Genomic DNA, 16,686 nt, shown 5'->3' on the forward strand with positions numbered 1-16,686 from the left:
GAGGTCCCACGGGCACGATCTGTCTACAGGACCCAGAGTGCCTACGGGGACTGAGGCTCGTGGGCCCTCGGCCGCGGCCAGCCCTGAGCGCACACACAGCCCACACAGGCCTACGTGGGGCCCCCAAGATGAGTGCCCCGAGCAGCCACGTGCAAAAGACGCCTGCTGCCATCCCGGCGCCACCTGCCCATAGTGGAAGCAGGGACTCCTCGTGCTCGATGTCTACAACCCAACACTGCCCAGCAGAACGCGAGACAAGCCACAGGTCCACGCGACAATGAGGACAGATCTCACAACCAAGGAAGCCTGACACGGTGCCAATGGCAGGAAGTCACTTAACAACAGAGGACAGGGCACACGGAGCCTGGAGATGAGAGCTGGAAGGGGGCCAGACCTGAGCCCAAGGATGATTGCCCAGGCGAGCATGTAAACATTCGCCAGGCTAGATACTGAAGGTCCGTGGACATTGCCGCGTGCAAATCATATACCTCACCCAAAGAACCAAACAGCCGGGGCACAAGGCCACCAGCCCACCGAGCCGTCCACAGAGCCAGCAGGCAGGCCAGGGGCGGGTGGAAGGGAAGTGGGAGGCTCAGGAGCTCTTGGGGCGGGTGTGGGGCCCAGGCAGGCCGCTCCCACCCTGCCTCTGTGCGCCCGCCTGCCAACAGGGCTGCCCCCGTCACCCACAGAACGCTTCCGGAGACTGGTGATGCCAGACACCACGTGTCGGCACCGCGCTCGGGATGGGGTGCCCCGTGAGGAAAGGTGGCCGTTGTGGCGGGGCTTGGGGTGCCCGGAAGGGCTGGAGGAGCAGTCACAGGAGACGTGCGCAGGGCACAGGGGCCACCAGGGGCTGCTGAGGAAGAGGAACCCCACTTCCAGAAAAGTGCCACATGATGGCTGGGGCCCATCTTGTTCTGGGGGAACCTCCATGCGCCTGCTGGGCTTCGGGTTGTCCCGTGTCTCCCCTCCCATGGGGCTCCCTGCCACCTGCTGAGCGTCTTCTGGGTTTTTTCACTCCAAGTGGCTCAGAGGAAGCAACCCTCCAGATGGGAGGGCAGAAAGGAGGCATCCTCGAGGTCAGGGAGGGGCCCTCAGCAGGAGCAGGGGCCCTAAAAGGGCGTTCCCTATTGAGCTGGCACCTGGGAGAGGCAGGGGGCTGGGGGGGCACCAGGAAAGCTGGTGCCAGGGGAACTCCCCCAGGTCAGGACACAGGGCAGCGGGCAAGGAGCCCCACCCCAGTGCACCAGGCTCGGGGAGGGGGTTGTGGGGTGCAACCGGAGTCCGGCCCACCACCTTCCCTTGCCCACACCGTTTCTTCGGGAGGGAGTCGCCTAAGAGGCTGATCACCTCCAGGCAGCTGCCCTTGCCAGGGCTGTGGTCAGCCTGGGCTGGACGCCTCCTGGTTTTGCATGGACGCACGCTACTGAGAGCTGGCACAGCCCACGGGACTCGGCCACTCTGTGGTCCTGTGGTTTTGGCATCCTTGCTGGGCGTTCTGCTAGAACTCAAACACTGCCCTGAAATTCAGCAAGGCTTGCTTTACAGACTCGGTTAGGTCTTTGCTAAATAACTGTCCTCTCGCCCTCCTTGGATTACTCAGAGCCCCTCTGCCCCTGCCCGTGCTGCTCTGGGCTCGCCCAGCTGGATGTCGCGGGGAACCGGGAGGGAGGCCGGGGAGGCCGAGCCCCTCCCTCTCACACGCCCCGGGCAGTCTCCCATTTCCCTGTTGCCCCTGATTCTGTATTTAGCTCCTCTTCGTCGCCTGCAGACGTCCGCCTTTCCCCAGGCCAGGCCCTGTGCCTCACTGTCCTCCCCGTTCACTGCCCACGAAGAAAGCTGCAGGCAGGCTGCCGGGGCACCCGCCTGCTGAGAGGGGGGATCCCCACGGGCAGGGCCTGACGTGGGAGCAGGGGGGGAGGCGGCTGTGGACCCCTGCTCCGAACACGGTTTTCACGTCCTCTCCCATCAGGTCAGAGTCCCAGGAAGCAGCTGTTGTGAGAAACGGCAAAGATCGGGAAGGATCCCTTCTTGTTTCAGAAACAAGCAGAAAAGCGATTCTGGTTTGGTTTGTCCTGCGGTGAGCGGACTCTGAGCTGGGACACCACCGGGGCCGAGGTGCTGCCTTCCTGCCGCCACAATGCGTGTGGGGACCGCTCCTCCCCTGGGCTCTGGCTTCTTGGAGAGCGTGGGGACTGGCAGCCATGGGCAGGGGGGTCCCCCACTCACAGCCAGCCCCTCCCCAGCCCGCGCCCTCGCACTGGAAGCACCACCTCCAACCCTCCCGGCGGCTGAAGCGCTGTGCCAAGCAAGAAAAGCCTTCCCGCCGCTCGGGCACCAAAGGTCCTGGGCACGCTCGCGTCACCACACGCTGGTTGTCGGCAACACTGCCATACTTTCATATTCCAGTGAGTTTTACTCCCCAACCTGGTGTTTGGGGGAAAATTAAGGATGAATTAGGCCAAGATGAACCGATCAGGAAAACGCTCAGCAGCTGATCGGGCTCGCAGTTGGCGTGACGGCATCAGGGGGCCCGTCCCTCACTTTCACAAAAGCCGCCGTCTTTGCCAACGTTTAGAGTGCTTCCTCCGACAGCGGGAACTGAGCCGCGCGTGACAGCAGGTGGTCACTCAAAGCTGAGCAATCGGGAGCCTATGTGGCGTGGAGCGTGCCAGGTACACGATCCTCGAGGTCGTCTTGTCACCGTGTGACCCACGGTGGAACAGAAACAACAAAATGCAGAGCATGGGCCGTGGGGGCCGGAAGGTGGGGCGGGAGAGGACGGTGGCCGCAGGACGGACCGGAGGCCACAGCGAGCAGCCCCGGAGCAGCGAGCAGCGGGGGTGTGGGGGAGGGGCCGGGGAGGTGGGGAAGCAGGTGTGGGCACTGGTCCCCCCTGCAGATCCCGCCTGGCCCTGCCCCCCCGCCCCACCAGTGGGCAGTAAAAGGGAACCGCGCAGGACCAGTGGGCAGCACAGCCCGTCCGAGGCACACACGTCCACGCAGCCGCAGGCCATGTCCTTAGCGGAGCCACCTGGAAGAAGGCTGCTGTGTAGGCTTGGAACTTGAGCGACGTCTCCAGCCCCCAGAACCGTGAGCAGTAAATCTCTGCTGCTGAGAGGCCACCGGGCACAGGGCTGGCGGCAGGAGGACCAGACCGCCGTGACTCACCCACAGCACGACCTGCGGCGTGTGGTCAGGTGCCCCAAGGGAACACAGGGGCCACGGACCGCGGTGCAAACACACCCCCACCGGCAGGTGCACGCAGAGAGAGAGGAGAGCTTTCTGCTCAGGGCTGATCTTTCAAAGCCGGAAGCCTTTAATACAGACTTAGGGACACCTTAACTCTTCTTACTCAAAATATCCTTCTCTGAAATCTTTCTGCGTCAAGTGGCGTGGCTCCAATTCTTTTTTTGTTTGTGGTGTGCTTATCTATTTACTTGTTGATGTACTGATTTATTTTTTAAAGCTTATTATTATTACCTTTTTAGGAATCTCTATGCCCAACATGGGGCTCAAACTCACCGCCTGGAGAGTGGCACGTTCCCCCAAGAGCTGCAGCCCTGCACGCCCACCAGCGGCGCCCGGCTGTCTTCCTGCCCCCGCTGCCCTCGCTGCCCGTGGCCCAGGCTAGCGCGCTGTGTCGGGTGTCCGGACGGCGGGTGTGAGGCGACCTAGTGCTACTTTCGCCGGCCTTCACGGGCGCTCACAAGCTCGCACACGGCTCATCCAGTCTGGTGGGATTCCGGCTCCTTGTCTGTGAACTTCCTCTCCACCCCTCTCTGGCATCCTCCTTCCGCTTTGCCAACTTCAAACCCCTCCGACGGACATAATTTTGTTCGTGGATTTTTACTTATTTATTACACTTAAATCTTTCATCCACCCATCCATTTTTGTAAGAGAGGGACTCAACTCCGTTCTTCCAGACGAACAGCAGCCATGCTCCCGCCGTTTGCTAAAGAAGCTACAGTTTTCCCATCCTCTGTCTACCGCGCCTTATTTTCTATTCCCTTCCGCTGACCTCTCGGTCTGTTCTCATGCCTGACCATAAATTTGATTGCAGTGGCTTAAAAATGCTCTCTTTTCCAACTTTCCTTGGATATTTTGCCACATAAATTCTTAGGCTGATTTTGTTCGGTGAAAAAGGCCTGCAGAGACATTCCGCTGCAGCCGCCTCCTCCCGGGACACTGGCCTTTCCAGAGAGCAACCTTCCCACCCCGAGCCGGGGGGTGTGCCGCCAGCTGTCTTCCATCTGTCACTGAGCATTTCACAGCTTCCGCCTTCTGGGCTCTGTGCGCCCAGAGAGGACCGGGCGCTCACACTCAGACCAGTCGGGGTCGCCGCTCCCACGGGGGCACGGGCGGTTGGGCTGGGACGGCAGGTGGAAGGGAGGAGGGCTGCGCCTGCACCCACCGCCTCCCGGCCCGCGTCCATCACTGACACCTTTGTTTTCTTTTTGCTACATCGAAATGATGCACGTCATGTCACTCTTCGGATGTCATTAAGGGATATGAACCATTTTATAATTCACAACCACTGGTGATCAATTCCAGGTAAGCAAATACATTTTCATTTTGCTTTGCTTATCACGTGCTAGCGAATACAGACTACAGATAATTCAAGCTACTCCTTGGGTCACCAGAATCATCCCTAGCTGTAGTTTTACAAGTAAGACGCGCTAAAGCGTGTCAAAGCTTTGTGAGGCATTATAAAGTTGAAGTCGACATTTGTAGTGGGACGTCCTGATCGATCTTAGGAGACTGCGAGTGAGGCCCATCCGTGTCCAGGCACAACTAAGGCGCTAAGTCAGAAAATCCGTGTGTGGGAGAAAATCCGGCTGCGGGCCCGTGGGCATGTCTGAGATCTTCAATGCCCTTCAGATGCCGCGGCTCAGGGCTCGAGAGCAGAGACCCTGCCCAACTCACCAGACCTGGCACTGCCCTGCATGAGGGGACTGGGCCCCCGAGTCCCAAGGCCCCTGTGAGGACTCTGTGTCAAATGGTGAACAGGTGCACCGTGTCACACCGTGGGCTATAGCAAGCCCTGCGACCGACAGATGCTTCCAGAAGGGCCGATGGGACCCTGCCTCATCGTGATACCAATCGTCAGTAAGTCCCAAGCTCCCAACAGGGAAGCTGGGAGTGTGCCCTACGGCAATGCTACATCCCTTCCTGGCTACGCAAGGCCCCTCGCGACATCATAGTCCCAGTGTCCTGTCCTGCCGCGAAGGTCCTCCAAGAGGCAGCCCGCCTTCCCCACACTGCCTGTGTCCCAGCAGAGCCTCTGCCCCCCAGGCTGGGGCTTCATGGTGAGGGCCCACCCTCCATCTGCTACTCCAGGCGTCCACCCCCCACATCCGTGCTCGATCCTGAAACCCCGGCAGGCTCCCCAAGCACTCCCGCTCCTTCAGCCCCACGGCGCTCACCGGGACCTCTCCAACAATCTCCCCACTCCTATCACTTGCCTTTTCTTGAGCTGTGCGTGTGTTTCCCTAACATGGAAGACAGAGAGTGAGTGGTGATATTTAAATGTAGTGGCTGGGGCGCCTGGGGGGCTCAGATGGTTGAGTGTCTGCCTTCGGCTCAGGTCCTGATCTCCAGGTCCTGGGATCGAGCCCCACATTGGGCTCCCAACTCAGAGGGGAGCCTGCTTCTCCCTCTGCCTCTGTCTCTCCCCCTGCTTGTGCGCTCTGTCTAATGAAGAAATAAAATCTTCGAACATAAATAAATAAATGTGGTGGCTAGTCCTTGGAACGATTTTAGAGTGCCCGGTTGGATGCATTAAAGCCCACTCTCTCGTCTCTTCTTTGAAAACCACATTTTTAAAAGTCTGCAAACATTTCCACAACCACTAAAACTTGGCATATCAAAAACTTGAGAATTCCGCAAGGGATGCAAAGGGCCCAGAAGGTTCCTGCTTACTAGAGGTCAAGGAGGTACTGCAGAACCCTTTGCATAGATGGATGCTGTTTTAAAGTCCCCTGGGCGTCACTGGAGAAGGGGGAACACAAAACTGTCCACAGAAGCAACAGCCTTGCTGCGGCATTGCCTCTCCTACCGGCCTGAATATTGAGAGGCCGGCGCTCAACCACGCGGGGGAATGTAGGAAGCGTGGCTGCCAAGGTCAGAATTATAGCGCTGGATCCGTGTCCCTGCCCACGACTAGGCAAGGGAGGGGGCAGTCTTTGGCACTGGACAATTTCCTTGTTCCTTCTACAATCAAGAGTCAACAGCCTACAGCCTGTTGAGAGTTTATAGGCAAAATGATGTCATTTCTAAGAGGGTAAGAAAATGACCTGTTTCTTCCCAGTTGTAACTGGCTATTACATAGGATTGTCTACTTTAATCTTCTTTTCTCAAAGTGTATTTAAATGCCTGCTGAGCAACTTTCTGCTCTCCCATCACTCAAACAGAAGCTCGGGGTTCTCAGAATAACAAGACAGCCACCACCACCACCGAACTTAGAATCGGAGGACTGCGATCGTAGAGGCACTTCGGATAACAGTTTGCGACTGGATGTATTTGGAGGGAAGAGTCACAGAGTAAATATTTGATTAAGCTTTATAATTCTGCAACTGTCAGTTACTACAACTGAAAGCATATCACCTCTAAAACGATAAACCCTGAAAGCATGTCCAAGAGTTTTGTTTCAGAAAAGAGAAACTAACAATCAAAGCAAGATAACTTACTTCTAAAACCACTCGTTTTCTCCATGCCCCCCACCCAGTCCTTCTCCCTCCCCCTGCCCCTCCCCCACTCCCAAACTGGCTCCTAAAGTAGCTCCAGCTCCTGGCAGAAACTACAGGCAGGATACGAAACAGGGTGCTTTTTACACTTTCTTACCTTAACTATGCTGATAGGCTTTCGGGATAAGTGGAAACTTGCATACAGCAAAAATGTCAAAATAAAAATGAAGGCTCTGTACCTGCAACACAGAACAGAGGCAGGGATGACATAAGTTAATACAAGATGCATTAAGATAACGTTGTATCTCCCTTGTCTCTGGAGACGAGTCTAGAAAATGCTGCCAGGGCCGATGTCGGAGAAGTCCCTGCCTGCGCTCTCCTCCCGGATTTTTATGGGGTCAGGTCTCACAGTGAGGTCTTTCATCCATTTAGAGTTTATTTTTGTGCGTGGTGTGAGAGAGTGGCCCAGTCCCATTCTTCTGCATGTGGCTGTCCCGTGTCCCCAGCACCATTTGTTGAAGAGATGGTCTTTTTCCTGTTGCCTATTCTTTGCTCCTTTGCTGAAGATGAGCTGACCACAGAGTTGAGGGTCCACTTCTGGATTCTCTGTTTCATCCCACTGACCTGTGTCTGGTTCCGTGCAGGTACGGTACTGCTCCAACCGCGACCGCTCCGCGATCTGCGATTGTGAGTCCTCCCGTTGTTTCATTCAAGACTGCTTTGACTCTTTGGGGCTCTGCGGATCCAAACACGTTTCAGGATTGTTTGTTCTAGTTCTGTGAAAAATGCTGTTGGTACTTTAAGAGGGACGGCACTGAACCCGTAGACTGCTTTGGGTAGTACGGTCGCTTTACCAATATTCGTTCTTCCGCTCCATGAGCATGGGATGCCTTTCCATGTCTCTGTGTCGTCTTCAATTTCTTTCATCAGGGTTTTACAGTTTTCCGAGTACAGACCTTTCACCTCTTTGGTTAAGTTTATGCCTATTTTATTGTTTTTGGTGCAATTGTACATGGGATTGTTTCCTTAATTTCACTTACTGCTGCTTATTAGTGTATAGAAATGCAACACATTTCTGTCTATTAATTTTGTATCCTGTGACTTTACTGAATTCATTTACCAGTTCTAGCAGTTTTTGGGTGGACTCTTTTCAGGTTTTCTATACATAGTATCAAGTCATCTGCAAAGAGTGAGAGTTTGAGTTCTCTACCAATCTGGATGCCTCTTACTTCTTTTTATTGTGTGATTGCTGATGCCAGGACTTCCAGTCTATGTAGAGTAACAGTGGGGAGAGTGGACATCCCTGCTGTGTTCCTGACCTTAGGGGAAAAGCTCTGTTTATCCCCACTGAGTGTGATGTTCGCTGTAGGTTTTTCATGTAAGGTCTTTATTATGTTAGGCGTGTTCCTCTAGACCTGCTTTGATGAGGGTTTAGCAATGGGTGTTGGACTTGTCAAATGCTTCTTCTGCATCTACTAAAATGATCAGATGGTTTTTACACTTTCTCTTATTGATGTGAAATATCACGTTGATTGTTTTGAATACTGAGCCACCCCTGCATCCCAGGAATAAATGCCACTAGATTGTGACACACGGTTTTTCTTATATATTGTTGGATTTGGTTTGCTCATATTTTGTTGAGGACTTTTGCATCTATATTCATGGGAGATATTGGTCTGAAGAGGTAAAAATCCTTGAAGAGAGCACATATAGTACCTCCTCTGACATCAGCCCTGGCAACATCCTTCTAGATATGCCTCAAGTCAAGGGAAATAAAAGCAAAAATAAACTGTTTGGACTTCATCAAGGCAAAAAGCTTCTGCACAGCCAAGGAAATAATAAAACTAAAAGACAACCTACTGAATGGGAGAAGATATTTGCAAATGACATACCTGATAAAGGGTTAGTATCCAAAATATATGAAGAACTTATACAACTCAACACCAAACAACAAACAATCCAATTTAAAAATGGGCAGAAGACATGAACAGACATTTCTCCAAAGAAAACATCCAGATGGCCAACAGACACATGAAATAATGCTCACCATCGCTCATCATCAGGGAAATACAAATCAAAACCACAGTGACATCCCACCTCACACCAGTCAGAATGGCTCAAATGAGCAAGTCAGGAAACAACAGGTGTTGGCAAGGATGTGGAGAAAGGGGAGCCCTCCTGCACTGTTGGGAAGGCAAGCTGGGGCAGCCGCTCTGGAACACAATAGAGGGCCCTCAAAAAGTTAAAAATGAAACTACCCTACCATCCAGTATTGGTACTACTGGGTATTTACCCCCAAAATACAAAAACACAAATTCAAAAGGACATGTGTGTCTCTATGTCTATAGCAGCAGCATCTACAGAAGCCAAGATATGGAAGCAGCCCAAGTGTGCACAGAGAGATGAATGGATAAAGAAGTGGGATGTGTGTGTGTATATATATATACGGAATATTACTCAGCCCTCAAAAAGAATGAAATCTTGCCATTTGCAATGCCATGGATGGATCTAGAGAGTTAAGTGAAGAAAGTCAAAGAAAGACAAATATCATATGATCTCACGCATATGTGGAATTTAAGAAAGAAAACAAATGAGCAAAGGCGGAAAAAGAAAGAGAGAGACAAACCAAGAAACAGACTCTAGAAAACACACTGATGGTCACCAGAGGGAAAGCAGGCGGGGGATGGGGATGGGTGAACTAGGTGATGGGATGAAGGATCAAATAAATAAAATCAATACATACAAAATAAATATCAAAATCAAACTATATAAATAAGATCAAAATACGTACATACATATACACATAAACAAACAATACACTGTAACTGTATTTTAAATGGTCTTATGCTGTATATTAGTCACTCAATCCTGTATCAATCATTAATCCTATTTGCAACATCACCATAATACAGCATTTAAAAATTTCACCACTTTTGCTTTGTGCAAATTAAAACTGTTTAAATACTCATAAAAAATAACTACAATCAAAGAGAAATTTGGGACGCAGAAGGTGAACACACAGTTCACAGAGTAGACACAAAGAAACCATTAACTGGTTAGCAAGAGAATGAAGTGCAAATTTCCTGTAAGCCTGTATCCTGGGCATTTAAGAGCATATCTATTTTTTACTTTGAGCTTCTGTGCAACTTTTTAAGAAGGACAGACGCAGGCAGGAATATAAATATCTCACTGGCCTCCATGAGAAAGTCGGTGACCGCAGACACGCTATGAACAAGGCAGATGACGGCAGAAAGCCTGGCCTGAGGCCGTGTGCTCTTCTTGGTTTATGTGAAAAGCAGCCCGTGAGCAAGACTGAGATGAATCAGAGACTAGAGAAAAGACCCCTGGGGAAGAAGAGAAAAGTTCATTCCAACGTCCAAGCTGGAACCACTCTCTGGAAAAGCACTTGTCGGGGAAGAAAACGGGTGAGCGGGAAGAAAACTTGGCAAGAGAGCAGAGAGCAGGGGCCCCGCCAGGAAGGCAAGGCTGGCCCCCACCCCTGAAGAACCTGCCTGTTTCCGGCCTGAAAAGGCCAGTGACTTTCGGACAGAGCGCACACCCGAGTGGACAGTCACCTATGGCAGAGGCACGGGCGGCAGAAGGGCACAAGGCAGGGCTCCAGCCCTGCAGGGACGCCGAGCTGGTCCCACCTGGGCTCAGAGCCCCCTTCTGCAGTCTGCCCAGGGAGCACGGACGAAATTCTGGGACCGAGTCAGCCCTAGCACCTCCCAGATCAGGGTCCCAGAGAAGAATCGAGCCCTTGAGGATGCTGCATGACCCCGGGTCACAGGTGTGTTATGAACCAGGAGAATGTGAATGTCATCGTCACCCAGCTAAGGATTCTGATAGTGACTCGACTTCAATGGGCCCTGGGTTCACGCTCTCCAGTCTCTTCCCAGACATAAACGGAGTATTCTATGTACAAGTAATTGATCCTTACTAAATATATTTATTAAGTAGGATAAATAAGCCTAGAAATAAAGAGCTTTTGTGTGTGTCCAGATCACATCTGAAGAGCCCCAGGGGCCCCGATACGCCTGCTGCCCTAGATGGCAGTCTGTCTAGCTTATCCAGACTTAGTGGCCAACCTGGGTCTCGACCCACCATCTCTGGGCTGCCGTCCTCCTTCCCTGCGCCTCCCTGTTCATTCTCTAGGAGGCTGCCTCCTTCCTGGAGATTCTGAACCAGAAAACCCTACCTTCTGTTTAGCCGGTATCAGGGCCGACTCTAGCGCCCCTATTTCTAAATCTGTCCTTCCCCCCTTCCTTTCCTCATCGTGGTTACACAGGATTTGGGGAGGGGAAGAGCCAGCATCCCAGGCTGACAGTTCCCTTCCAGAATGTCTGGAAGACATTTTACTTCCACGGGATTACCTGGGGTTATAGGACCAAAGTCCTACACAACCTTCCTGATTGCTTTTCCTAGCCTGTAATTAATTCTATCCTCATTTTCTGTCTTCCTTTATGCTTTACGAAGCAGGCCTGTGGATGATTGTGACTGTCCACTTTGCACTGGGTTGAATCCTGTGCCCCCCCAAATTCAAGTCCAACCAAAAACCTCAGAACGTGACCTTATTTGGAAATCGAGTCCTGGGGATGTAATTAGTTAAGCTGAGGCTGTAGGGAAGCTACATATGACCTCAGACCACATGAGATCCTAAATCCAATGACTGACATCCTTATAAAGGCCTTATGGAAGATGCAGGGACAGACAAGGAAGATGGCGCGTGATGCAGAGACAGAGCCAAGATAAGGAAGGCCGAGGACCACCAGGCTCCCCCACAAGCTGGAGGAGGTGGGAGGGACCCTTCCCTGGAGCCTTAGGAGCCGCGCAGCCCCGCCAATACCTGGGTCTGTGACTTGCAGCCTCCGTCGTGTGTGGGGCTGTTACGGCGGCCTCTGGACACGAATGCAATCTGATACTTGTGTTTTTGTTCAATGTCACATTTAGGCTTGGGAACATGAAACATGTACAATTACAAGGGAGCTACGGAGCCCTTTGACTCCTCGGCCTGCCACGTACTCTGCGGTTCCGTCTAGCGGTGGCCTTGTTTGTGTCGATCAGCACAAGAACGGCGCTGGGGCTGATGCAAAGTTTTTAGCAAAGCAAAAGTGCACCTCGGCCGTGACAGCACAGGCCCGGTGTGCACCTGCAGAGCCTCGCAGACATGGTCTCTAGCCTGGCGCGTGCTCCCAGACAGCAGCCTGCTTCAGCCCGAGATGAAGGGCACAGCGTCTGTTTCCTTGCTGGAGCGTTACTTATCGGAGTCGTATGCAAATGGGGGAGACAAACGCTTTAGAGGACAGTTACTGAGCGGTAGGATCTGGCGTGGGAATTAGTCCAAAGGCGTCCTTAACTTGGGAACAAGGAAACCACACAGAGCTACGATGGGAGTCCTTCCCAGAGCACCCTAAGGCACAGACGGGATGTTGGAGACGCTGGCACGGACCACCTGCTCAAGCGGTCCTCTGTCCCAGCGGCTCTGTGCCCAGTCTGCCACCCAGGAAGCGGCGCTCCTCCCCTCTGTGTAACTAACATGGAGTCTGTGGGGACATACGTGGAGCTGACACGGGGATCCTGTCTCTCTGGTCTCCCCTTGCAGTGTGTGATCATGATGAACTCAGAAAGGGCGCAGGCCTGGAGGGGTTGGGAGGCTGCAGGCAGGCTGCAGGCGGGGCTTCCTTTCTCACCCTCGTGCACGCACTTACTGCCGCTCCTGGGGTTCTTGTTTTATTCATCAGACTAATTCACCACTAGCATCATTTATTTTAAATCTCAAGTCACTCCAGACTCGGCATGTCATTTTCTGATAGGAAATAGTCCTGGCTCCTCCTATTATGTCTGTGGCCCCAGGGGTGCCTGGGTCCCTCCATGGGAGACTGCACGTGGAGCCCGACACCCAGCAACCAGTGTTCCCCACCCCTGAACAATGCTGCACCCACGGCCTCTGAGCCAGCTGGGTGTGACACGTGACTCACACGCAACACACAGCCCACACTCAGCACACACCACACACACACACCACACACACAGAGCAAACACAGCACACGTGCACACAACACATACATGCATACAGCAAACACACGCACGCACAAACAACACACCACACATACACCATGCATATCACATACATCAAACAAAACACATATACACACCATATACACACACACCACACACATCAGACATGCACAAACACAACACACATACCACACACATCAAACACAGCACACATCACACGTACACATACCACGCATGCGCACGTGCACACACACCACACACACGCATCAAACACACATGCAGAACCACAGGTACCTATTTCTCTCCCTGTCTTTCTGATACGTTACTTCCCGCCCACCCCTCCTGCACCTGCATCTGTAGCCCCTCACTGTCAGCGAGAAGTCCTCTCCCCTCTGTGCTGTTCCTAACAGAGGAGCGTTACCGAATCCAATCCTGAGGAAATACTAACTAGACACCCAAAACGAGGGACAGTCTACGACAGAAATGGCCGGTACTCTTCAAAATGTCAAGACCACGAAGGACAAGGGAAGGCCAAGAACCAGCTTCGGACTGAAGGGGACTGAGTCCCCCAGGACAACGGAACACTACGTGTGACTGTGGACAGGGTCCTGGACCAGGGGACATGAGACATCCTGGGACATTTGCTGCTGTAACTTCTGATATGGACTGTGGATTAGATCACGGCATCACCTCAGGTTAAATTTCCGGATTCTGACCTTCACACGCAGTTATAGGAGAATGTCTTATTCCTAGGAAACACACACCAGCATACTAAGAAATAAAAGGGCATGATGCCTGCAACTGACTCTCAAATGATTCAGAAAAATACGTGTGTGCGTGTGTGTATGTGTGTGTCACACACACATACACAGAGGGTGGAGGGGGAAGCAAATGAGGCAGAGTGTGAAGGTGTATCTGGGAGCTGAGCCCTGGCCCCAGCTGGACTGGCCACATTCAACAGTCCCTCTACCCAAGGTTTACTCTACTCACCACTCAGCACCCCAGGAGAGAGACCCGGATCCCACCCTGGGCCCCAGACTGCCTCCTGGGGGACGTGGGCTAAGGAGAAAGGTCAAGGGCACAGAGCCTCGGGGGCCTCGGTCGGCCGCCATCATGGACCCCGAAGTCCCGAGACTTACCCACCTACTGAGACAGGGAAACTAAAGGAACCCCATTAAAAAAACGGCTTTTCTCACTGCATTTCCAGCTTCGGTTTTTGCTAGATCTTCGCCCCCGCCTTACACATCTGCGACAGAACAGATAACGTCTGTCTTTCCTGGAAACGCCAAGGAATTAATGACTTCTTCAGAGTTTTCCAGCACAGCAGACAATACCTAAGGAGTGACCAGGCGGAGTCATCTTGACTTGAACTTTTCCAAGACTCTGGACTCACCAAAACCCCAGGTTCCAGGGCACAAGTGACTTACGGAGGACAGCTCCACACTGGTTTTGTTCCTGGGTTACTGAGGAGGCACGGGCACCAGACCACCGTCAGTAAAAACCCCAGGCCCCAGGCAAGTATGACACGCACTCTTCCTTCCCTTCTGATTCTCCCAGATGCGCTGTCTGTATCCACACTCTCTCTGTATCTTTAATAGACTCCGTTCTTCCTCTCGGTTTGTGTCTGATTTCTACCCCGCCTGAGGCCGAGGGCCTTCTTGGCTGGTCCTCCGGGGCCCTCCTCTGGGTCCCAGGACCCAGCCAGTCCGCTTCAGTCCCACAGCTGCGCACAAAGGAGTCAGGTCCCCAGAGGAAATCAAGGTGGTGTCAGCGAGGGCACAGCCCACTGGGAGAAAGACATAACCAGCCCTCTGCAGGAATGTTAAAGCCAAGTCTCTCCCTTTACGGGGAAGGAAGCTGGGATCTAGAAAGTAAAGGTCGACGAGCAAGTTTGAGGCAGAGATGGAAGAGACACGCTACATCCTTGCCACCCAGAGTGCGGTCCTCGGACTCAGGGCACCCTGTCCCCTGGGAAATGCAGACTCTCAGGCCCCACCCCAGACCTCCTGAGTAAGCATTCGCATTTTAACAAGTTCCCAGGGGGGGATGCACATCTAAACTAAAGTGTGAGAGGCCCTAGGGCCTCAACCTAAGAAAAGAAAAGGAAGAGAAAAAAGAAAAGAAAAAAGAAAGGAATGGATGAATCTGTGACATCAGGAGTTCCTGGGGCTCTTTGTGATAGTCTTACAATTTTCTTCTGTGGTTTTGGAAACTGTATCCAAACAAAGTTACAAAACAGACAAGGAAACTGAAGGGAAGCGCCCACTAGAGGGAAGGGAAATGTCTACAGCCTGCGGCCAGGTGACTGGTAGACGTGAAATGAAATGACGAGGGAACCGCTCCGGGAGGGACGCAGAGGCCCTGTGGGTGCCACCAACCAGCAGGGGCCTGAGAAAGCAGAAGAGGGTGTGAGGCCACAAGTGGGCTGTCGTGGCAGAGACGAAGGGGCGCAGGATATGGCACGAAGGCACAGAAACTGTTTTGAGTGGAGGGGATTTGAGCGCCTTCAATTTCTGCTCTGCCTACAAGCACAACCACCTAGAAGAACTCAGGCGTGCAAACGCCTCCCTGGGAGCAACGGGGGAGACACTCTTCTCGCTGGAAATGGGAAGCACCAGCAGCTCACCTGAAGAAAGGCCACAGCAGTCTTATCTCCCATCCGTTCCCATAAGGGCCCACTGAACCTTTCCGAAAAGTCACTTGTTTTTCCATACATGCCCTCGTCCTCCTCCTCTTCGCCTATTAAGATGGCACATGAGGGGGCACCTGGGTGGCTCAGTGGGTTAAAGACGGCACATAAGCCCCCTGAGTCACATTTTTCTGCAACCTCCCCTGCACATGTGATCACATCTGTCTTCTGCAGTTTACTTTGCCGGCCGCCAAGGAAAGAGCCTAAGAGGACAGAGGAACACTTATTCCTTCCCGGTAGAGAGCGACAGGGAAGAGACCCTTTCGAGCGGGCGGGCCGCGGGGCGGAGAGGCCGGCTCTCGCCTCTGCCCTCGCCCTCTTCTTCCTCTAAGGGGTGTAAGATTCCTGACCCCGCCGTGAGAAGGGCTGTCAGAGCACGCGACGTGAGGTTGTTCTCGGAACCGGAAGCGGTATTCTGGTCTGCATCTAACTTGCTTAGACTTCATTTTCTCTCAGTAAGTTCTGCCCCAGCTAAGCCACTCACTGAGCTCAGGGTTCATACACTCGTCTCCCCTGCAGCCGCTTTATAATCCTGCCCATAGCCAATGGTCGTTTTTTCCGTGGATACCGTGATTATTATAGAAACTTCTGAAAACCATGAGGGAGTCCTAACGCTATCTGTCATGGCCAGAACCAAATGCAGAGGATGACTTAGCAAAGTTCCTGGTCACAGTTTCCAGCGCTGATAAGCCATCAACAGTAACACAGGGACGCCAGGCATCCACAGGCATTTTATATAATGACACCGGCCGCGTGCGCACCTCCACGCAGCACCGGGCCATGGGACTGACGCCAGCACTCACCACTGATCCCGGGAGAATGAGCCGATGAAGCGAATGCCTGGGGGCAGGGGAGCCATTTACACCGCACTGACCACGGGGCTCTGGTCACAAGAGAAGAGGCTTCACGCGTGGGTTACCAACCCGGGCTCTAAGTATCTCTCTCGGGCCCCGCAGCTCCCGCGGACTGGAAGGTGCGTCGAGGTGTCCTGCTGCGTCTCGCTTGCCCTCTTCCTTCAGGCAGAGGCTCGGCTCTCTACAAGGAGAATGAGGAGCGGAAAAGTCAGGTGCCCCGACAGGGCCACTGTGGGAGTCTCTGGCAGACATAACGTCCGGAGTGGGTGTCGGCCAGCCCAGATCAAAGCTGGGCTTCCAGCTCCACATCGAACTCCCCCCCCACCCAAGAGCTACTAGGGGGAGGTCGTCTGCCTGCCCTCAGGGACAGCTTGTTCAAAGATCACAGACACGAACTCCACGTGGTCTGATGATGAACAGACAGACGCCGAGTCCCTCC

The 16,686-nt window shown here is 53.1% G+C and overlaps 1 protein-coding gene across 2 annotated transcripts in view; it reads right to left on the reverse strand.

Moving 5' to 3' along the window:
* SLC37A1 (solute carrier family 37 member 1) overlaps positions 1-16,428 on the reverse strand; it is a 55,025-nt gene extending 38,597 nt beyond the window's left edge. The window contains exons 1-2 of one of the 2 annotated variants that reach the window (XM_080803141.1): positions 16,197-16,428; positions 6,844-6,925 (exon numbers count right to left, since the gene is read on the reverse strand). In XM_080803141.1, the coding sequence (XP_080659267.1) occupies positions 6,844-6,925; positions 16,197-16,252 (138 nt within the window). In that variant the 5' untranslated portion in view covers positions 16,253-16,428. The remainder of the gene's footprint in view (positions 1-6,843; positions 6,926-16,196) is intronic. The other variant, XM_080803140.1, reaches the window with a different exon arrangement.
* Positions 16,429-16,686: the final 258 nt, after the last annotated feature.

The sequence above is a fragment of the Martes martes genome (genome assembly GCF_963455335.1).
Source record: "Martes martes genome assembly, chromosome: 1".
NCBI lineage: Eukaryota > Metazoa > Chordata > Mammalia > Carnivora > Mustelidae > Martes > Martes martes.